Source organism: Thunnus albacares, chromosome 22 (genome assembly GCF_914725855.1).
Source record: "Thunnus albacares chromosome 22, fThuAlb1.1, whole genome shotgun sequence".
NCBI lineage: Eukaryota > Metazoa > Chordata > Actinopteri > Scombriformes > Scombridae > Thunnus > Thunnus albacares.
This window is the reverse complement of record NC_058127.1, coordinates 18,299,407-18,323,193: the sequence shown is the minus strand read 5'-3', so window position 1 is coordinate 18,323,193 and position 23,787 is coordinate 18,299,407. Positions and strand designations below refer to the sequence as shown.

Here is a 23,787-nt window from a genome sequence, read left to right as displayed (position 1 = left end):
ATACTGATTTAGTAGAAATCTGACCTTTCTACTAAAAATAATCACAAAATACTGTTTCATTTATGACAAATAACTGTTTATGGCAACCTAAATCCTCTAAAGGTGTTAAATGGATTTTAAATGACTTTGGTTTGAGAAAAAAAGTCTGAAATCAATATCCATTTAATAGCTTTTTCTGGAGCTTTCCACTGCATCTCAAGGTCTTGCCTCAGTGGATGGAGTTCATTATCAAATTGTCATGGAAATGGCTCAATATAGTATTTGGATAAGATTTCTTACTCAGATAATATTGTGAGGATGAGAACCAGGATTCAGTATACAGCTTATATGAACAGTGTCTTCAATAGCTCATGATTGACCTTAGATCCCAGTTGGTATGGAACAAGAGCTGTCTAAGCCTGTCCTGCATAACATTACATTGTCCGTTTTTCTTGTTTGATGCAGCATGAAAAGTTTTACAACTGAACCATGTTTATAGAAAACGGAAGGGAAGCCCAGTAATGACCAGAGTGATAACAGATGGGTGGGCAATCTGCAGCAGGGGATACTCTTCTCGCTAGCACTCGTGACGAGGGGGGAAAATTAATTCCCTGCTGCGCTGGCGTCATCACTGCCCTAGCTTCCATCCTGCTATTTATTCCAGTGGCAGGGCCAGGAGCCAATCATGCCACTTTATTTCCCGTCCCTTCAAATCACCCAGTTCCCACTCCATCAATCCATTGTTTCCAACTCATCATCAAACAATAACAGAAGAGAGATAATTTGGTTATGGAAGGTTTAACACGTGTGAGATGGATCTAAACCAACCAATCCTTCACTGTCTCCGGGGTGAAGCGCTAGCAACATCAGTGTCATTTAGCCTTTATTTTATCCAAGCACCAAAACCATTAGGATTCCGTTAGTGGCTTTCAGGTTCAGTCAATAATGATGCAGCAGAAAACGTTCCATTAATACAAAACTGCAAGCAATCTCCAAAGTGTACAACTGCCAACTTGCAGCTCCCCCCCCCTCCCTTTCTCTCTCTCTACTGCAGTCACTTCAGGACTTAAACAGTGAAAGCTCAAACAGTGAAAACTGCTAAATCACTGTTGCAGTGTTCTCATTTAACAAAGCTTCCCTGCCAGCTCACCCATGTCTGCGCCACTTTTCTGATTTCATTGAGAGGGTGCAGGGGTCAGAGCATTGATGGACAGCCGGTCAGCAACCCGACAGTTACTGCAAAACCAACAGTTTAGGCTACAAATAAAAAGGAGGGATGGGTGACACCATGAAGCTTGACTTTATCTGTTTAGAATCACACCCTGAGCATCATTCATGTGTTGATAATCCTGACTCAGCTACATGTTCGATTCACTTCTGGTGGAGGAGCTTTTTCCTTGCTTGTTTGTGTTGCTTCATAGATATCCTCCACCTCCTCTTCTCTGGCGGGAGGTGCACTTCTCGCTACTTCTCCCCCCCCCCCTCTGCCCCCCATCACACGAAAAGGTCTCATTGGTTAATCTGGCCAACTCCCAGCACTAGATTGATGGGACCTGCTGATGCCTCCTCCCTCCCCTTTAAGATTTATGTGCCCACTCGATTGCCCATCAATCACAGGACATGCTCAGTGGGCTCCAGGCTCCGGCTAGAAGCGAAGAGCAGAGCAATTCATTACAGAGGCTTTGGTTCTACCAGTGAACCCCACCCACATGACTGATTAGAAGAGCATCAACAGGACTGATAGGACTGTATCGGTTAGCTGCGCCTATGCCATGGAATTGTGCAACTGCAGGGGGAAATATGTCAAGTAAATGATTGATCAAGTGAATTGGGAACCAAGTAATTACATAACCATAACTTGTTGAAGTTTTAAGAGCTTAAACATAAAAATCTCTGGCAAGACCTTTAGCTCGAGGGATGTTTATTTGCTTGGCTATTGCTCCCTTTTCTCAGCTATTGTTTTTTAAGTCCAAACTCTTAACACTTTAAGACAGATTTACCCAAAGAGAAAAGCGTGTCTCATTTTCAAGCAGACAATGAATGATGAGAGAAATAAAGAACATGTAGTCCTGCTAGGTAAGATGCATCTGTGTGTCAAAATGAAGTCAGCTCTAAAACAAACACAGGATAATCTTTTTTTTTTTTTTTTTCCTCCCTCAGATAACAGTTCTTGCTCTGGGAGGCATTTTATCAACTGAAGGTCGCCTGTTGAAGCTAGGACGACGGTGCACACCAAATCATTGTAGATACTTTTGACTGTTCCATACTGAGCTGGAGAGGTGCAAATGATTTGCCAGGCAATAGTCTGCCAAATCTAAAAACAACATGCGCCTGACATCACTTTGTTTATTTGTTTGTATTGTGTTGTGTTGACTGTGAGCCCGAGGAAGATTAGTTGGCATGGAACAAATGGGGTCCTAATAATAAACAACGAATCAGACAGGCAAACTGCCTCGCTGTTTCTCGACTATCCTTATTGTGCAGGGAAGGAGGCATGGAGGCAGCTCATGGCGAACAGAGTAAACAAATGCAACCTAATCTCAGATCAGAGAAACACACCTGCAAATGGGCCAAAAGAAAACCAAAGAAGGACAGTCCTCGCTCCCTTGTGTAATGTACTCACCCCAGCAGCACTGCAGCATAAAGCCCTGTTATGGCATTTCATCAGGAACGGAATTGCAAAACAGCGTGCACCAGCACCATCGCTCTTTCCTTCCCATTTCCATTTCCTGTGGTTTGCCTACCACCGCCCCCATCCACACATGCCCCCACAGCCAAGGCAGATACTGTCTGTTCTCCGGGGGAAAAGTGCTGACTCACAGCTTAAAGGCAAGCCTATATTATTGCGTGGGCACTGTAGCGCAGCATAAGGCACCACCAGGAGCCGAGTGAACCGGCACCAGGCCACTTCAGTTGACACTGGCTCATACCCCAACTTGACCAAATCAGTGTGACAGAGCTTTTTGTCATTGAGCAAGTACAATATCGTACACACGATTTTGTGCACTACAGAACATGGGGTAATATCAATCTCTACTGGAACACAAAACAGCTGAATACACTGTTAAAGTGCGATAAACATGATAATACACTCTTTAGAAGCAGGCACGTGCCATAAATTGGTATCTGTGAGATATAAACCATTCTGAGGGATGAAATTAAAACAGTACTCCACTGACAAAGATTTTTAAATGAATGAAAAAACTGAAGCAACAGAGGCAGAGAGACCCTAACTCTTAGTCCCCAGTGCGGGTCAACCTCTAACACCCTGAATCCTACACCTCCCATAATGCAACTCAATGTATTTCATTTGACTGGGGGTTCTCAACCTTTCATAACTTGAAGCCCACTCCTGATTGTTAAAAAATGTATGAGGACCACCTTCCCAAATAAGTGAGAAACAAATATAACATGACAAAACAAGGAGAAAAGATAGACTGGGCTGTAAATTTGTGTTATGGCACTGTCAGCTGTAATGACCAAAACAAATATTCTGCTTACCCTCAGTGAGACACTTGGGCTTGCTTCTGGGAAATAATGAGATCGAGTCATGGTGGGATGGGTGAGAAGCTGACACGCAGAATAGCATTTAAAGTTGTTTTCAGTTCCTTGCCTTTGATTTAGTGACCGTCACAATGGAAAACCCTGACTCACATAAATAGGTGGTGGAAAAAGGCAACAGAAATTTGATTGCCCATTTTGACAGAGAGGTTTACTGACTGGCAGCCAGTATCCAGAATGAAGAAAGGTCAACTTGAGTGAGATGAAGCTTCAGGCTGCTATCTGCTGATAGTTCCATCAGTTCATTTTCCAACACAGTGGACAGAGCCATGTCTTCTGAAGCAGGATCCACAGAGAAAGGGTCCAAAATCCAAAGGTTTTTATGTTGTGGGTCCGCTGGGGAGTAGTCTGCAAACTTTCGTGACAACTGAGTCAAATGCTGGGTTATAGCCCCTGGATATGTTGACATGAGGAGAGGCTTCCAAAGCTTCACTTAGGAGTGAAAACATGTCAAATTGTCCCCCATTGACTCTTCTGTTCCAAAGAATAGGTTTTTTCTTGAAGCCCTAAATTTTGTCTGAAACCAAAAACACTACTATTTCTGCCTTGATTGATATATTGAGCTGATTTAACTGGTCAAATATATCTGATGTCGGCCAGTTTTGCACAAAATTTACCATGAGTGTAATGCTCAGTAAAAGGGGAGTGCTGCTCTTCCAGAAATGTGTGCAATTCTTTTCTCAGTTCAAAAAGGCGATTAAGCACACGTCCTCTTGAAAGCCACCTTACTTCACTGTGGCACAAGAGCTGCAAATGATCTGCATCAAGTCTTTTACACAGAGCAGCAAAACACCTTGAGTTGAGTGGATTTTTCTTAATATAGTTAACAGTTTTTACAGCCGCGTTCATGACTTCATGTAGTTCTGGTGACAGCGGCTTTGTTGCCTATATAAGAAACAGTGCATCAACTTGGCGTCTGGTGCCCTTTCTTGAATCTTTTTGACAACACCACAAGGTTTTCTGATCAGTGATGCAGCGCTGTCTGTGTGAACACCTGTGCAGTATTTCCAATCAAGACCTTTTTCGGTGAAATAATTATCAGGGCAGTGCATTACATTATCTGCCGTTGTTCTCGTGGGAAGCTCCGTCCCTGCAGTATCTTACAAAAACTAACAATAAAGCGGCACTGCTAATGTCAGTCGACTTGTCCAGCTGCATGGAAAAGTATGGGCCTGCCTTTATTATTTCCACAAGTTGCCGTTGAATTTCATCACTCATGTCAACAATTCTTCTGCTCACGATGTCATTGGAGAGAGGTATTGAGTGAATTTTGGTCGCAGCTGCCTCCCCAGGTAACTCTTAGCACATATCCACAGTTGTTAATGTTGTGATGACTTTCTGTTGTGCCTGAAACCCGTTCCTTTTCCTTCGGAAATATTCTTTTGGCTTCCCAACATATCCCAGGTGCTTTGTGTTTAAGTGTCTCTGGAGCTTCAATGGTTTTAGCGCCTCATTTGACAGGATTTAACCACATCCAACACACTGTGCTTTCGGCTCAGCATCCATTATGAATCCAAATTCACCACACGCTTTCCCTTCTGTGTCATTGAATCTGAGGGAACGTTAGCCAGCTAGCAGTGGAAAAACATGTTTGCCTCTACCTGATGATGTGTCGTGATTAATGTGGTGATAAAAACGTAACTGGTCATTGAAATTATGCATTTTAATTTGATGTTATTTATGTGAATTCTTGAGCATATTTAGATATAAAAATGACAAGCTTTGTAAATTGCTATAAAAATTTTTTTTTCTAATTTTAATCTAACCATTTCGCAGTACCACTGTCTCCACGGCCCACTAGATGGCGCTCTGAGGCCCACCAGTGGGCTGCAGCCCACTGGTTAAGAAAGGCTGCATTAGACCCTCACTGTTGGGTAAATGCCCAAATCTTTCAAACTCCTCACCCCCATAATCCCCAAATACACCACAGGATTTGTGTAGTGTTTTTGTAGTCTCCAAGGCCAAGATAGCCAATTAAAGTGAAGTGTTTTTATAGAACAATAATGAAAGATTGTTGTTCATCCTTTCACTATAAGGCAAAAGATAAGACAAGATTTTAAGGGCCCTTTTAAGCTCCATTAACACATATTTTTTATACTGAAACTAAAACAACAGTCCCTGTAATGTGAAATGTTTGCTAGTACTACAGATCCCACTCAGAATCAACACTCCAGTCTGCAGCTCTGTGCAGCCTTCAGTCATTTTCAGCTCATTATTTTGTTTTTCTGGTTGAGTCCTTCTAGCTCTCACAATCCCCCAAATACAAAACCCTTGTTAACAGATCCCAAAAACCAACCCAACTGTGTGTTCCTTACTCAGCACAAAATGGAGAACACCTGAAGTTAATGAATGAGTGGTGAAGAGGGTCAAACATGTAGCAAGCTAATATTTTTCTTGGGATTAAGTGTCCTTCCAGCAAACCTCTGGAACCATTAAATAAATGGGGACTCCATGGGCCCTTTTTCATGACAGATAATTTAAGGTGTCACTGCAGAAACTAAACTTAATGAGCAGAGTCACTGAAAGGCTGCATCCCATTTTTGTGTCACCGAAAGCCATGCCAATGAGTCAGAATATACAATACAAAGTATACCTACGAGTAAAGAAGTCATTATTTATTTTATTAATTACATTTTGGTTTTTCCCCCGTATGAAATGTCAAAATCACAGGAAGAAGGCACAATGCAACCCCAAACACTGCCATTAAAATTTTGCACAGATCTGAGACCAACAGCAATTCTCTAACCTTGTAAGTGTGATCTTGCCCTCAGGCAACTCATAAATATTACTCTGTGGTGTTCATATTATAAGACACTGGAGATTCTTAATGATATATTCTCTCTCCTTACCTTTGTTGTTGTAGACATCTAGGTAGTTGGGTGCTGAGAAGATGGTGATAAGAGATGGGAAGCCAGTGGTCTGACTCTTTCTGTACATGCGATATCTGAAAATAATGCAAATGAGAGTAAGCATGAGTACATCTTACAACATTTCATTCATGGGTTAGTCATTGGCGCTTAACCCTCGGGATATGATTAGTGTAGACAGCTTTTATGGCCTCTTGTTTTAACTACGGCTGTGTGTTTGTCTTGTAAGCTGATGTATCAGCAAGGGAGCTACTCGATGTAGCCTCAGGAGAGTAAATCCCTGTGTTACAGGTGAAACATGCCCAAAAGTAGTCATCGCACTGAACCAACTCATCCCTCAAGCCCAACTACTCTGGTTTGCTTATTTGATGTTCCAGTGAATGTCTGTGCTGTGTTTGGTGGTTTGGATATTTGGAATGGAACAGTTTTAGGTAAACAAAGTTCAAACTCAGATGATTTACTTGCTGCACCACACCTTGCAGCAACTATTCAGAGTTTAAAAAAAGGTACCAATTGCGAAGAAAACACAGATGAAGCTGAATAACATTATTAAGTCAGCTTGGGGCAGCAACCTCATCTGAGACGTGGCGAGGTGTCCCATGTGACCACTCTGTGGGAGTGCAATGGTAAACAACTGTGTGCTGCGCCTCCCACCGCCTTGCCCTTGCTTAGAGGGAGATCAACTTGACACATCCACCCACCTGTCCGTTTCAAAAACCAAACTCCTGAAAAAGGTTTTCCAGTGCCTTTGATAGAAATCCAGTTTGCACTGTTAGCTCCTGCTGTGCCCAAGTTCTTTATGAGGAAAAATACATTTGGGTAGTGATTTTGTATTTGTCTCATATTAAGTTATGGTGCATCGTATGTGTCTGAATACGTAGTAAGCAACATGTGTGACAGAATTTCCCTAAACAAACTTTAAGCCAGAATTCTTGACAGGATCTACAGGAATCATACTTTTCACATCACATCTGGCCAACTGACTCCTCGTTCTGGATTCGTTTTCATTTCTTGGATTAACACGACTCCTCTCAAAGTTCAGACTCCACCGAACCTGTTCTCCAGACAGGCTCAAGTAAACCCCGAGAGCTCCAGGGAAGCTTTTCATCTAATACCCTGGTCTGAATCACTCTGCTGTGTGACAGTGTGATGGGAAAAGACAAAATGCCACAACACTCACCCAGCATCCTGCGCTTCATGGGCCCGGATGATAGATAATAAGTTATTGTGTTGTAGAAAGTCACAGACTGCAGGGTAGCTGTTGAATAAAGAGACAAACATTTGCTTTAGTCACACATCAAGAAAAATCCCAGTAACATCAAGAAGCACAATCAATATAAATAACTAAATAAGTCATGGGTATTATTGATTGTGCTCAGAGAAACAGTGGATATACAACACCCAATTCAAGCTAAATTTGTTCTAAAAACAACTGTGGCTCATAAAGAGGTACACTGTCTTGAACGCTTGGCTGTAACTTAAGGCTTTCATATCAATTTTAACTTCTACCTGAAATTTGAAGCAGGCCCGTTAATTTCTAAAAAGCCAGTATTTTGTGAGCCATGGTATTACAATGACTCATAAGCTAAATAATAACCCATAATATGCTTAACTTTCCAACAAGGGTTCATAAAGTAAGAGGTAGGTGTGATCCTTCTCAAACAGCGGGTTTTATTTTAGAATGAAACTCAAAAAATGTCAAGTATGACACATGATTCATAGCAGACCGTTTCTTGAAGAAAAAAGTAATCGCTGGGGAGTATAAGAGCATGTTTTATGCTCATGCTGATCTATTCAGTCTGTGAGCAGAGAGACCAAAAACCTACTGCTAACAATCAAACTACAGTAAGATTTCAGAGTTTTCCATTCTACAACCTTTCATTCCCCCAGCACTAGCTTCCACTGGAAATTTCCTTTGCTCACAATGAAAAAGGCTCAAGTCACATTGCTGCCAAACAGCATTTCTAAAGCAAGATCTCTTGATCTCAAAATAAGTGCGATCAAAAATGGCGTTACCACAATACTTTTGAGAGTTGCTCCTAACAAACATCCTATAAACCCCAGTGGGTGTCAGGATTTGTGAATCGTGGGATGCTGTGTAATGAACAGAGTGAGTGACGGCTCACAATGAATACGTGACACCTCAACATTGCATCTGAAACACTTAGTGAATGTGGGAGGATTTTTTCAACAATAGTGGAGGCTAAATTAAAGGGTTATTTTTGCAGTTTCATCACTAGAATTTGTGCCTGATTAATATAACAGTCACGCTACAGTTTTTGCAGCAATGGGGATGGGCTTTTATGGCATTTGATGACCTTGTCTGATGCAGATGTAGACAGATCATATGAGGGCATCTACAGCTACAATGTGTAATGTCAAACTTTTGTGATTCGGAGAAGTCTGATTAGAATCCCAACCTCATAGAGATAGCTACTCTCACTAACTCCCAATTATTTTTTCCTGGGTTGTCATATTATCCAGTGATTTCTAAAGATATTTAAAGAACAACATAAACCACAACAGAATATGAAAACCTTTGAGGATCAACGAAGAAACATCATGTGCTTGTTCAAAATACAGGTTGTGATTTTGTTTGTAAGTTCTGTAATCCTGACTCAACACCCCTGCAAAATCAGAGAACCACGAACAACGCCTGCATGCAGCAATCAAAACTAAACTATACTATATATCTTGGCTACTGACCTTTCAGCTAAAGTACCACACATGAATTTTGTTTTCCAGTAACTGCTGCACAATGTACCCAGTTGATTTCTAAATTGCTTTTCAGACTTAATTTCCTCATTATAATCGACACAACACACCAGACTTTATGACGACCCTAATAAAATGTTGTGAAGTTGGACACACTAGCAGCTTTACTGCATCACTGAATGTAAAGTGCTTTGGGGCAGGCTTGTAATAAAGTGTGGTGAAGATAGGTCAAAAACTGCTAAGGCAAACCAGTTTATGAAATCTGTGTGATAATCCATCACGGGAGAGTGAAATCAAAATGTTCATTTACAATCTGGGTGCATGTAAACACGAGAGCTCATGCATCCCTGACAATCACAACGAACATCTGCTGGGAGGCATGTGAAAAGGAGGCAGCAGCAGCCGAGAAGGAATTACAGATACAAGGAGGCTTTTTTCTTTTCTTTGGAGGGTGGAGAGACATTAGGAATAAATATTTTATTTCTTGATTTCCTGCAGCAGATGTAGATACACGCCATATGGTGCCATTTGGTAGACAAAATACATTTTGGCCTGGTTTGTTTTTTTGGCAGTTTGACTTTAGAGCTTTTCCCATCTGTCCAACAGCAGGGCACAGATGTTAATGAGCTCGATGGACAACATGAGAACTTTTGCAGGAAAGGACTTCATCTTCACCACGTTAAAATCAAAGTACTGGGTAACATCAATAGCCTAGATTAACGCTTGTGATAAAAGATGTAAAGAAAATCACTTTAGGCTGATACATCTATGCTGCTGAGTGGAGGCTAAAATGAAAGCAACCATATTCGAAACGTGCAATTTCATGCCTGAATTGCATTTGTAAAAGAGTTACGAGCGTGCCTACGGCGCTAGGGGAAAATATTGGTTGCTGCAAGACAGAAGCAACAAAGAGGCTGATGGTTTTTGGGGAGGGGTGTTGAGCAATGGCTCTCTCTGTCTGGCTTAAACTGTCTCATAAATCCTGAATGCCAGCGTGATGCCAATTAGCGACCATCCCCTGGGCAGATGAAGTGGAGGACACTGATGAAAACAAGACTGCAGAGGAATTTTGACCAAATGGCAGAAGGTTAACCTAGATGCTGGTACAACACAAACATGTGACAGTCAAATCAGTAGTTTGAGGTAAAAAGGCCACATACCTAACATTTCTGTTGGGTCTTTCTTCAGTAAAGTGACAAGAGGGTAAAAACTCTTTTACTACAGAACCAGTAGTGGATCAGGCTAACATAAACTAATAAAAGATGTAAAAGCAGCCTGCCTATTAGGCAAAATATGTCCTCACAAATCCACAATAACAGCAGTGCTGGGAGTTCATTTCTAAACATGGACATTAAAACACTATTAAAGGCCCCATGAAATGGAAGTTAGAGCGTCTTTCGGTTCTGTACTGTGATGGATTTCACATTGAAATGGAATATTTGAGCAGTGTACAGTTATGAGAGGGATTTAAATCAAATCCTTTGCAGTCGATTGGACTGCTTAAAATTGGGCGGGGCTTTGAGGTCTTTGAGTTTAGCGCAATTCAGAGCTGCAGAGGACTGCTGGCTCCACACTCTCCTCCCTCACCTGTTGTTAGATCAGGAGGAGGACGAAGGAGAATTGACCTCACACATCTCTTTCTATCTCGCTCCATATTGCTCTGTTAGCTACTACGACCCACAAATGGTGAAGTGCAGTTTTATATGACCAGTGTGGCTAGCTACTTGCCCAAAATCACATTTGATTGGATGAACTTTTGAAAACACCCCTGAGTGCAGGATGAGTCATCAAACATTGAAACCATTTTACAGGAAGACAAAAGACAGGGATGTTCATGTAAAAATACTCTGATACTGATTTTTTTGACATATATTTGGCATATAACAAGAGATAAATGAACAATTAACACGAGGACACAGGATAAAAACTGGGAAAAGGTATTTTTCATCTCATGGGGCCTTTATGAAGGCAGTTATGAAAGAAATGCTATCAAAAAAAGAAAAACAAAAAGAAAAAATGCATATTAAGAGCTTCAGGACATTTCTGACTAGTTCTGTTGGCTTTCACCAGGCACGCCAGAGCCAAGTAAGCATCGCTCAGGCCATAATGAGCGGAGGGAGCGCCGAACGCACTTAGAGAGAGGACTGTGCCTTGCGGTAATGTGCCAGTTCATTACATTTTGCGACAGTGCAAGCTGCGTGCTCCGAGCATTTCCTCTGTTCAGTTACTCAGCTCAATTTAAGGTAATGTGGGTTACATAAATACTGGAGACAGCCTAAGGAGGAGTCTTTGGGAGTACTCTAATGCACACCAGCACCATGTTCTCACAAATGTTGGTCTCCTACCAGCAGTTGACAAGCTGAAGAATCAAGAAAATGAAGAGATGAGAAACGAATATTTGGCAGGAGGGCTTCTTGATTTATCAACTCTTGGTTATGTCTGACTACTACACCTGACTCTTTGTTCAAATATTCTGCCTGGGTTTGTCAGGAAAGCTTGGAAACTCTGCATTGTCTTGAAAATCACTTTAGCAATAAGGTTTCCACAGATTGTACGGCCAAAACTAATCAGTGGAGGATCTATTTTTCCTAAAAGTAGTTAAAGCAAAAAAACAGGACACAAGCTTTTCATCTCATGGCTAAATACAGCTACTACAGCTGGTGTTTTTAATTAAATGAAATAAAGTTATCTAACAGGCTGTTCCTTGGAATCCTGTCTGCTACTTCTAAAGTTTCCATTACAGAAAAGGTCGATATCTGCAAACATCAGATCCCTCTAACTGTAAGGGACAAAATACTCACCTGTAGAAGTAGGAACAGCCTCGCACTGTGTTGTGTGTGAAATGCTCTTGGCTCTTCTCATTCCCAAAGTCCTCCAGGGGGTCGGACCACAGCAGGTCGCACATTGGTCCATATGCTGGAGGCTCTTTGAATCTGTCTAGCTGTGAAGGAAAATGTAAGGACTCTTGTCAGCTTGTTCGACTGGAAAAAACTACACATACTATTGCAGAGAAAATATTTTGCTTTTTCTGTAAAAGCCATGTTGGCTTGTCATAATGAAATCGTGAGTCCAACTAACATGTTCACTGAAGTAATTCTGAATTCTAGTCAAGGTAGAAAGGAATATTTAGGAAACACAGTATGGAGGACGTGTTAAAGACAGTGCTCATCTTTTAGTACCTAGAAGGCTTTTTTTTTGGAAAGCCATGAAAAAAAAACTCAATGGCAGCCATTCTCTTAGAGCAATGAACATAAATGACTTTGCTTTCAGCCAGGGATAGCGCTTTCTCGAACAAAAGCTTGTGGATTACTGGATGGGTAGCATGATGGACACTTCAATTGAGCTAATTCTATTATGCATGCCCTCTGATTGCAGCCACAAAATCCATTTGGAATTATTGAATTAGTTTGAAAGCAGGATCCGACTCTTCCAACATTTTTTAATGAGAGTGAGGACCAGACTAGTGCTTACAATCCCCCGTGTCCAAGTCCTGAGCAGTATCTGAGAAAGATCTGGGAGAATCCACATCATGCTTTGCAACTACAGTTGTTATTGTCACAGCACATCCTACTAAAACAATACAATTTTTCCCTCATTAACTTTGACTTAATGCAGGAAATACATGAAGTGAACAGGAAGCTCAGATTTTCAACAAATGATCTGTATTTTTAAAGCCATTAAGGGCCACCTGCTGTTAAAAACACAGACAGACACACACACACACACAAACACACTCAGACTGCAGCTTTATGAAATAATAAGAGAAAATGGTCTCGAATCAGACACATACTTTCCTGATGTCGTCAAGATTTGTGATTTCTGGAGACAGTCCTCCGTGTACACACAGGAACTGCTGGTTCATAAGTGCAGCCAGGGGAAGGCAGTCGAAGGCGTCCATACATGCGTCATACACCCTCTCTGAATACTTAATTCTACCTGTCATGGGGGGAAACAGGGCAGGGAAGGAAGAGCATGCCAAGTCAAACAACGTTGCTCTCATACATTGGGGCAGTGTGCTAGTCTGGGACGGAAAGGCTATTCAAAGTGCCAAAAACATCCCAAACACATTTTAAAAACAGCACAATTTCACAGTGCTTTTGTTTTTTTTTTTCCTACTCTGTCTGAGTCCAACTGAAATAGTTCTTCTGACATGTATAAATATCAAGAAAGGCAAAAAATCTGACTGAATCTTGTACCAGGCCAGAGGGCACTTTTAAGTGAGTGGTTGAGGTCAGTGGCTGAACTGGATGCATAATAAACAGCTTTTAGAAAGAATAACTCAGTTTTCCTTCCACTTTGTATAGATCTTCATGGACCAGACTGCTTACACTTAATTTGGATTAGGGGGGGAAAAAAATGAAGTGCCGAAGCATTACTTACATTCCTGCTTAAATGTGAAATACTCTGTTAAATGTCTACATTCATGATTCCCACGCAGCAAAAACAGTGTTTTGGGGTAAAGGATCTTTAAGGCCCACAAGTACAGCACACACTGAAACAAAGAAGAACAAGAAAGGATTGGAGAAAGGTTAGTTTGTCATCTTTAAATAACACTGGAAACATGAACCATGAAGTCAGACTTTGTCAATTCCACAGAGGGCATAATACAAGCAATTCTGCTTATGATGAAACATTCATGCGGTACACTTTGTGGCACGTTTCAAGTGTGCTCGAATAGATGACAAACCTTCAGAGGAAGCATCAGAAGACAGGCACGGCACACTCCATTAAAATATGTTTTATTAATAAAAGTATAATGTTTCAGACGATGAGATGACAGGAAATATATATCCGAGTAAATTCCAACCCACAGTCTCAGATTAAACACATGTATTTTGCCTCATATTTAAACTCTCTCTCTACATAACCTTAAGCTATACCGTGACATTTGCAATCCAGGCTACATTTGAAGTTATTACAAAAGCCTATTACCACTCCATCTGCAGCCTGATTTGATCTGCGCTCAAAGAAAGCTATTAATAAACACAGTTTCGGTTGGCACATGGTGTGTGTCACACTTGATTAGACCCTTGTGAGGACAAAAACAAATACACAGGACTCACTTCAATACTGAAATACCCTCTGTCAACGTAGTCCCCCAGGAAAAGGTAGCGCGTGGATGCTGGTGATCCTCCTACTTCAAACAGCTTCATCAGGTCAAAGAACTGCCCATGGATGTCTCCACACACTGGAATGAGATAGAAAGAGGGACAAAAGCACATCAGGATAACAGCTATTTTTACTGCTGAGAAACAGCAGATGAAAGTCTCTATCACACTGTGAGAGGCTATTTGCTTATTTCCATATTTTCCATCATAGGTGAAGAGCTTCAACAATAGTACAGAATCCCAGTAAACATGGGATATAGGACCATAAAGGATGCCATACATACTGTATATATAGTATCCTAGACTCTGGAAAACCTGCTTCTACAGTGGCTTTTCATAATTATACAGGCATCTTGCTATTTAGTTTAACAGTTAGCTTATTTTATTTAATAATGTGAACTTAATTTGTGTAAACTGCTCATTTGTAAGTGAACAAGGCACCATTAAAGACAGACCACAGTCCTCTGTCAGCTCTAAAGCCCACGCTTACATCAGGAAATTATGCAAAGGACAGAACAGAACAGAACAGTACATGCAAACAATGCTGATTTGTACAGAACTGGCCAGAAAACAGGCGCTTTTCCTAACTTGAAACATTTCCTAAATTGAGGATTTTAAATCTTAACTCCATTTACTTCAAAGCCAAATAAGAGAACTTGAACATAGTGACAAGTCACATTCGTAGTTAGTTAGATGTCATGTCATCACAAACAAGATCTATCAAACTTGTTCTTTTAAGAATTACCAAGATTAAATTTTAATACTTCAGTGCAAACTATTTTTATATAATGTAGCTTTCCAACATGGAAAGGAATCACAAGAACTGGCTTCAGTGTACAGTTTTGTGCCTCGCTTTTCTGCCACATCCTCTTTTAGCCTCTTTATAACCTTGAGGTGGTTCAACTGGCTAGTAAGATTTAATTTGAACGCACCTTGCCAAATACACAAATTCATTGGCTGAAAGCACTGGAAAGCTTTCAGTTGTATCCATTTCTAAACATGTCCTGTTAAGTTAACTGTTGTTACAAATCTGGCTTGTCACAGCAATTACAAACAGATAATTGCTAAGAACATGTTCGGCTGACCATAATAGTACTGACAGTCTGTTATTCCACTTGAATTCCCAGTAAATTTATCACAATCAAATCCTCTTTATCACTTGAATTACGTTGATGTAGTGTCATATCAAATCTATACAGCCACTAACAGCAAACCAGGCAGCTGTTAAATAGTGTCCAGGGAGAGTTTTGGGGATGAAAACATCCGTGTCAGAAATCTGCAACTCAATGTGGATTGGTTTTGTATGACCTTATGTGACCCTATACTCTATCACTCCCTGGGGAGACAGAAAGAGCAGAGGCCATCTGAGATTTGCTGCTTAGTCGCCATTGACTGACAGCATGCATGAGAGGTCATCTGATTAAAAGAGCCTTGGGTCAACTTTGTAGATTCTCTAAAGGTCAGTTTGAGGGGTCGATTACACCTGAACCTATTACTTATTGATAAATTTCTTTCTTTTTTCTTTCTTTCTATTTTAAATTTCTAAATGAAAAGAAAAGAAAATGTGTCCACAGTATGTATAAGGTTGTTGAATGGCCTCTAATAGAAGAAGATTTACCCATGACCACTGTCATTGAGGGTTTGGATTTCAACAGATACGGTACCAAGACATTTAAAGATGATACTAGAGAAATGCTATACAGAAGAATTTTTATATTATGTATGTTTGAATGTATAAATGTGGCAACTGCTCATCTTGTTTTAGCTACATTATCATCTTAATGTGTGTGGGTTTTTGTTTGTTTTTAAGAGCTATGCTGAGGCAAATTCCTGTCAACTGTGTTGACATGGCAATAGAGTATTGATTGACTGATTGATTGACTGAGCATGGCATCCGCTTCTGATGTCAAAGTGCTGCAGTTCATCTATTCTTCAAGCAATATGCAAGCAATTAACAACAGGGTGAATAGATGGAAATCTATTTGAAAAGGACACAGATTCTTTTTACGCATGGCTGTTTGTCACTTTATGAACTGTATCTAGTGCCGAGAATTACAATAAGAGCCTGTGAAAAGTCTTTCAGAGAGATACCCAATTAGTGGGAGCTGGAGGACAGCGCTGGAGAGCAATTATCTGAAGTTACGAGCCTCATGAGACAGCTCTGCGAATCAGCTCTCCTTGACTGTATCGTAAACCTCCGCTTTACCATTTGTCTTTTATTAAACCCACACTGTGTAACTGTTTAAATCCACAGTAGGAACCGACTTCAAAAAGGAGCCTTGTTATTTGTGTCCGATTTGTAAAGATGTCCTTACTCCCTCTTGCAATCAAGTCAACTCTGCTTCAAACATGTGGCGCTGAGCTATTTTAGATTGGTTGTAAGGTTCCTGGAAAATTGATTTAATGGAACAAAAACCGCTCAAATGGTGCTTCAATAAATACAATTCAATTGTATTACTATTTATTAAAGGAAGAGTCAGTCATTCTGGACAAAGATTGTTGGTATTTGAACTAAACACCCAAACAAATACACCCCCTCCCTTTGTGCTCCTTCAGAATCTCCACCCCCCAATTTCATGGATTGGCATTGCCAAGGCAACGACCACAAGAGAAATATGGCGGAATCCAGAAAGATGCGAAACTGTAGAGTCACTTCTGTTCCTCTCACATTTTATCATGGGTGGGAAAAAAAATTGTCTCATGTGAGCACCACAGTCCATCCACACACTCTGTGGCCTCCCCACTCCACGTCTGTCCTCTCATCTCCCCAGGAGCTGAGACTGTCTCAGATTCAGTGTGGATTGATACATTTAATAAAACGGAAATGTATCTATTCTGTGACAAAACACTTTCTATGTGAATTGGCCATGACCTCTTTCTCTCCAGTTCACCAGCCCTCCCACCATTGGCTGGTGGTGTCCTCACACAGACAGCTGCTCTGATGACTTCCCCCTTTCCTGTGCACGAGCAGCAACACCCCCTGTTGATTGGCTAGATTGCTGTTTTGTGGCTCGGCCCGAGTCACTTTGTATTTTTCCCATTTACAGAGCCAGTGCTCTCTATGAACACTGGATATTTTTTCAGCGCATACACAGACTGGACTGTGAGGAGATATTTTCTGAATTTGACAAAAAGTGTATTGAACAATCTTTCTCCAGAATGACTGACTCTGCCTTTAATAAAGTATTGCTGCTGTTTGAAAGTAACACCAAAATGATCACACTATCTGTAGTTGGTATCATTATTTACTGTACTATATGTAGCAGAAGATATTGCATTCCTTGATGACATGTTGGAGGTTTGGGTTGACAAAAACAGGTAGTCTGCAGCTCTTTATCTAACCAGATGTGGCAGCTTTGTAACCTGATGCGCCAGATGGTTTGTTACACAGAACCATCTGAGAAGTCGTCCATGGAAACTGTTTGAGAAGGGCAGGCACTTTCAAAAAAATACTTGGCAGGTGATTGGATGAACCATCTGTCTATCACTACCTTGCGAGGCAGCTGGATTCGCAATGCTGATTGGTCCATATTTTATCAGTGATCCCATGCTATATTATTTTTGTAAAACTAATTTTTATCAATAATAAGTTACAGAAAGCAGTGCACGACTATGTAGGTTGTGTTATATTCTTCAGTTAAAACAAGTGAAACTTATGTTTGTTTAGTAAGTACAGCCCTTTATATTTTTGTAACTGATAGAGATGTGTCATAAAGTTCAGTTTTGTCTCGAGTAGTCTACAAGTTTAGTCTCATCTAATTCATGTCCTTTAGATAAGCATATTTTTTGTACAAAATGATCATGTTTGCTCTTTTGAATTTTGTTTGGCCGTGTGTTCAATATTGACAGGCTGACTGGGAGCAGCATTTTTGTAATTATTCAATGCATTCATTTAATTTATGATTCAAATACCTAATTTACTTGGATTGTGAGGTAAGAAAAAGCCAATCCAACTGTTTAAATAAACCATTAATTTGAGAACAACATGTACTTGTCTGAAAATCTATGAAGGAAACTAAAACCTACATTGCTTGTATGAACCAAATGAGCCTCAGAAAGAAACCTGTTAAATCCCAACTGAATAATTTTACATTACATTGTTATTAAAACAAGTACACTGTGCTTTGCTGTGGGTAAACAAGGTAATGTACTGTACTACTTGATACCAAGGAGCAATAAAATGTGCCTAAATATTTTAAAAAAGGACAACACAACTAGGCAATCCAAAGTGATTCATTTTGCTTCATCTAGAAGGGTGTGTGATGCTAAGGCTGGTTATTGCTATGGAAACATCCCAATGGCATCGAAGCCTTTCAACAATGGCAGTTTATATCACAGAGAGAAAATCTAAGCTGCTGCTGACCTGATAAAGAGCATCTATGAGTATCACCAATGGCAACAATACAGTGAATACCATTGTGTAGAAACACACAGGCGGATGCAAAATGCAACAATCTTCTCTGTAAAGTAATTGCTCAATAAATATTCTCATTAAACAGTGCTGTAGAGACCACCAAGAGAGCAATTATTGGGACAATCCAGTGTTTACAGCTTGCTACTGAAATGTGGGGGCTGTGAGCTTTCTTTAAATTCACAGTCCTCTCAGGGAAATAAACAATATTTTCATGTTTTTAGAAATCTGCAGGAGGGAGTCCAGTGAGGGAGTAAGAGCCTGCAATTTCACCTGAAGCACACGTCGAACACACTGTGTGTGGGAGGACTGTACCTCCAGCTGACCTTTTGGAAAGTTGTCACTTGCTGGCGAAGAAAACAGCAGAGCGACACAGCAATGGCGATAGTGCAATCACTGGCCAAAAAGATCCAATGTAATGGTCACTGTGAATTGTAGTCGCCTCATTTGTGTGAGCGCGGGCGACACTGGTCGATGCAAATCAAACAGAAACGCTACAACGGCTCACTCCTCCAGCTCAGGCTCTGCTTTATCACAGCATAAAACACAAATCCATCCATCGCTCTGTTCCAGTACACCTACAGACATGCATTGCCTCCCTCCCTCTTGTCACACAACACACAAAAACGAGGTGAAAACCAAAGCCCACATAAGAAGAGCAGGTGGGAGTACATTATCTGGAGTGAGAAACAATTTGTTCTGGCCATCTCCTGCTTGTGCGCTAAAGTGATCTCCCTGAGTAGCAGCATATCAGCGGGCAGCAGCTATTGAGTGGGTGGTGGGCATTACACAACCTGGCTTCAGAACCTACACAGGCCACTCCAAAGGCCGAGCTCATTGAGTGAGAGAAATCCACAGTGAGGCAGACTGTGCCAGATCATGTTTTGATTGAGACTGGATGAGAACAATACCCTCCGTTTTATGATGGAGCTCTCTGACAGTTTACTGTATACCCTGCGGAGCATGCATTTATGCAAAGGCGGAGGTGGAGCTAGCAATCTGTTATGAACATCAAACTGTCTATAATGTTTACAAAACTGCTATTACCACAACACACAACAGCAGCACCAAGATATGTCAATGTCAATGATTTAAAGTTGGATTTTGAAGAGCTGAACGAACTTTGAATATTAATACTAATGATGTGAACCACTGGTTCCCAACCTACCCATGACCCCTCATCACAGGTTGTACATGTCTATAAACCCTGAATGGTTTCATTTTTAGAGGTCAGAAGAGATAAAACTCACCAGTATTTCATATGAAAAAGATTTGAGAAGAAAAAAAAAATGTTGTGCACAGAAATATTTTTCTTCTTTTCTAAGTTTTCAACCCCTCTAGTTTATCTTGTGAGATCTTGGGAAGGTCCTGACACCCAGATTGGGAACCACTGGTGCAAACCATGTTGGTAAAATCCATTAAATCTCAACCAATACTAGATTTTTGAGGCTGATAGAAATCGGTATTTGAGACAAAAAAAAATCTGATAATGTTACAGTATATCAGTCCTTCATCAGAGTAGTACCACCCAAAAACATCTGGTGAATATAACATGGTGTAATGGGGAGCTGTGAGACATGTTTCAATTTTGATTGACTAGGAAGATATTATATCAATATCATGATATGAGACTAGATATCAGAAATTTTGGACATCGTAATACTGTGATGTGGCATAAATGTTGTCTTTTCCTGGTTTTAAAGGCTGCATTACAGTAAAGTAATGTAATTTTCTGAACTTACCAGACTGTTCTTAGCTGTTTCTTTTATTTGCCTTTACTCATTATATCCACATTACTGATGATTATATATCAAAAATCTGTTTGTGTAAATATTTTGTGAAAGCAACTATAGTCATCCCTACAATATTGTCATAAAATTGATATCAAGGTATTTGGTCAAAAATGTTGTGATATTTGATTTTGTCCATATCGACCAGCCCTATTTCATGACACCTCTGGTTTATCTTTAAATGTTTAAACTGGAATATCTAGCCCAACAGATACTGGATTTTTGTGGCTGATACCAATTTTGATATTTGAGAGTTGAAAAAATACAAAATTGATATATTAGCTGATTTCATTTTTTTTTTTTTTTACAGAAACATACTAAATTTAAAAGAAATGTTGCACAACTTATCTTCATCAGGGTACTGTCACTCGAAAACAGCCAAGAAAAAAAAACCCATTAAACATTACAAGTGTTTCAGTGATTCTACTGTGCAGTGTTACCTCAACATCTAGTGAAAAATATAACTTTTTAAGTTTTAAAGTGTTGTGGCTTGTGTTATAGATTAAGCTCTGACATGGTCGAGCACCAGGACTAGAAACAGGTGTATGAACTGTGACAAAGCTTGCTGTTGCCTGGTGATGTGGCTGTACAAGCTTTATTGATGGGTGACTTGTGCGAAGGCCATGGGAGCAGCTTGTACTCGGTGGCCTAAGCCAGCTCCGTTCGTCACGCACCCCTCCTTCCATGAAAACCCCACCTGCCATCTGGCCCAACCAGGAAGTGACTATGTGAGTGTGAGAAGCACAGAGAGAGAGAGAGAGAGAGAGAGAGACAGAGAGAGAGAGAGCGAGAGAGAGAGAGAGAGAGAGAGAGAGAGAGAGAGAGAGATAGCACACATGTCATGGAGCTTTGCATCTATGATAAATATTTACATACTAATTTGCTGACCATGTGTCGTGCTGCAATAGGGGTTGTGTTAACGGGGAATGAGAGAGACAGAGAGAGAGAGAGGGAGAGAGAGTTAAAGGGAGATAGAGAGAGAGAGAGAGAGAGAGAGAGAGAAACAGATTCTGAGCATGAAACAGAAGGATAAAACATGGCAGACAGAGGGAAGAGGCCAGTGCTGAGAGAAAGAAAGAAATGTTTATAGAGAACAGTCTGTGGAGTTCGGGAGCGTGCGTGTGAGGGAAACACAGCAGGAGCACGGGAACGCGCAACAGAGAAATCCTTGTTGAAAAGGAGTACTGAGTGGGAGAGGGGTTGAGACAGGGGTGTTGAGTGGGAGGCAAAGAAGTGCTTCATTGCCACGCTGGTATACACAAATGCACGCACACACACACACACACACACAGCTCCTCAGGATCCTCCGCTTCCACACAGAACAGAAGCAGTCCACTGTTTCTATGTAAAACAACAAAACGCAGGAGTTTTACTGGCCGATCCATCACTTCTACTGTTATAAAAATCTAAAATCGAGACATGTTAGTTTGTGACATACTAGCTTCTCAGAATTTGAAAGACAATCTGACCACAGCGGAAGGTCAGCATTAGAGCACATTTACACACAAGAGAAAACCAGAAAACCAGATTGTGAACTGTCTAAAGCAGGATATCATATCACATTTTTACATGTCTTGCAATAGTCTGATTAACTCCCTAATTTGCGTCATTTGGTAGTTATCAAGATCTCTTCTCTTCCCACATATTTTCAGTGCATTTAAGTTCATATCTTATATAAGAGCTACTGTCACTTCAACAGATTTTTTTTTTTTTTCCCCTCTGAGCTCCGGTGCAGTCTTTGAGAAAGATCACAGCTTTTACTTATTGTGCATATGTGTTTAGGTTTTGTAAATAGCCTACTGTTTGGCTGTGGAAATGAACTTGTTTAGTGGTGTTTAGTTTAAAGTTGGAGTGTGGAGCTTTTGTCTCCCCCTTCTGCCAGTGAGAGAAATTACAAAAACACTATCGACGTGCTTATGTCATAGGCTTCGCTATAACCTACTCCGTTGCTACTGTTGCGGCTGTAAAATGGGGGATAAATTGTTTTGAGTGTCACCCCGCAAAATGACTCGTTTCACTATCAGAACTTTATCCGTTTGGTCCGATAACATTTGGAAAGTCTAGAGGAGCCGTGCGGTTAAATTATTTTATCCCCATTCAAGTTAGCTAACTGGAGGTTAGCCGGCAAAAGTCTCTAGTGCGTGGGCAGAGCATGCATTCATCCAGGCAGCGCGGTAATACCAAACCCGACACCAGATTAAAAACTCCAAAATACTGTGAAATAGAGAGATATGTATCTGGTGGTGATAGGCTTAATCAGCATTGTGTGAACTCGTGCGGCTTGAATGTAACGGATGTTGATGTATATGTAAACGTTCCACACTGGTTTAAACCGGAAGATCAACACAGTTTTGTTGAATTTCAATCTGAGTTAGAAATTAATTGCTACAACGGGTGACTTTTTTTTTCCCCTTTCATCATCCGGTGATACTTTGTCATGCACCTGTCATTAACCACTCAAAAACCTTTAAGTTAGAAAGCCTGTTAATATGTATAACTGTCTGAATTTTCATCAGAAATCTAGCTGTGTTTAACAGGACGAACACGGCTCCAACCTGTTTGCACCTTTTAGTTTATCTCTCCTCCACAGCTAGACAAGATATTCTCTTATCAAAATGGCCTCAGTAAACACTGGAGACCCATGCTTTTGTTTAAAAAAGGACCGTGCATTCATGAATTTAAGTGTGTGCGATGCCTGCCAAATATGAGCGTAGTCCTCTGTGGACTATATTTTGGGAATGGTCTTGTATTAGTAAATGATGGGTTGCCATAGATCCTTTGAGTAGGTCTCTGCCTCTGATTACAACAACATCAAAGAAGCCTCATCAGAAAGTCTAATGGAGGAACAGGGCACTTGACCAGGAAGAAAGACAACAATAGATGCACTGGGTCTGTGCATATGCATCAGCGAGCCTCCTACTACAGTATGTTCCTCCACAGAGGCCAGCATGAATGAGCTCAACTTCAGCTCCAGGGCGCTGGTGATAGAATAATTCTCGACTGTAAAAAGAAATTAATAAATCTCGTGAAAAGAAATAGTGTCCACAAACAAATAACAGAAAATGTTTTAGCTTTTTATGCAGTTTGTTTTTGCATGAATGGTTTTAACAGTATGGTTGATAGCATTGATTAAAGGAGGTAAATGTTTCTTATTATCTTTTATCCAAGGTTAGCAGGCATTTTCAAAGTCAGCTGAGTAACTAAAATAGCAACAGTTTGTTGAGCTTTTCTGTGTCAGAGCAGTGTTTTAATGCATGAAGCAGCCGAGTGAGTGAGTGTCACCAAGCTTGTTAGTTTTTGGCAAATTAGATGAAGTAAACCTGTGTGTTTCTTAAAATACACTGCTGTGGCTAGCT

General features: G+C 40.6%; 1 protein-coding gene across 4 annotated transcripts in view; it reads right to left on the bottom strand.

Moving 5' to 3' along the window:
* Positions 1-23,787, bottom strand: part of LOC122973429 (serine/threonine-protein phosphatase 2B catalytic subunit alpha isoform) — a 74,295-nt gene that overhangs the window by 17,324 nt on the left and 33,184 nt on the right. For all 4 annotated transcript variants that reach the window (XM_044340917.1, XM_044340919.1, XM_044340918.1 and 1 more), the window contains exons 3-8: positions 14,186-14,310; positions 13,503-13,614; positions 12,913-13,058; positions 11,924-12,063; positions 7,588-7,665; positions 6,390-6,484 (exon numbers count right to left, since the gene is read on the bottom strand). In XM_044340917.1, the coding sequence (XP_044196852.1) occupies positions 6,390-6,484; positions 7,588-7,665; positions 11,924-12,063; positions 12,913-13,058; positions 13,503-13,614; positions 14,186-14,310 (696 nt within the window). The remainder of the gene's footprint in view (positions 1-6,389; positions 6,485-7,587; positions 7,666-11,923; positions 12,064-12,912; positions 13,059-13,502; positions 13,615-14,185; positions 14,311-23,787) is intronic.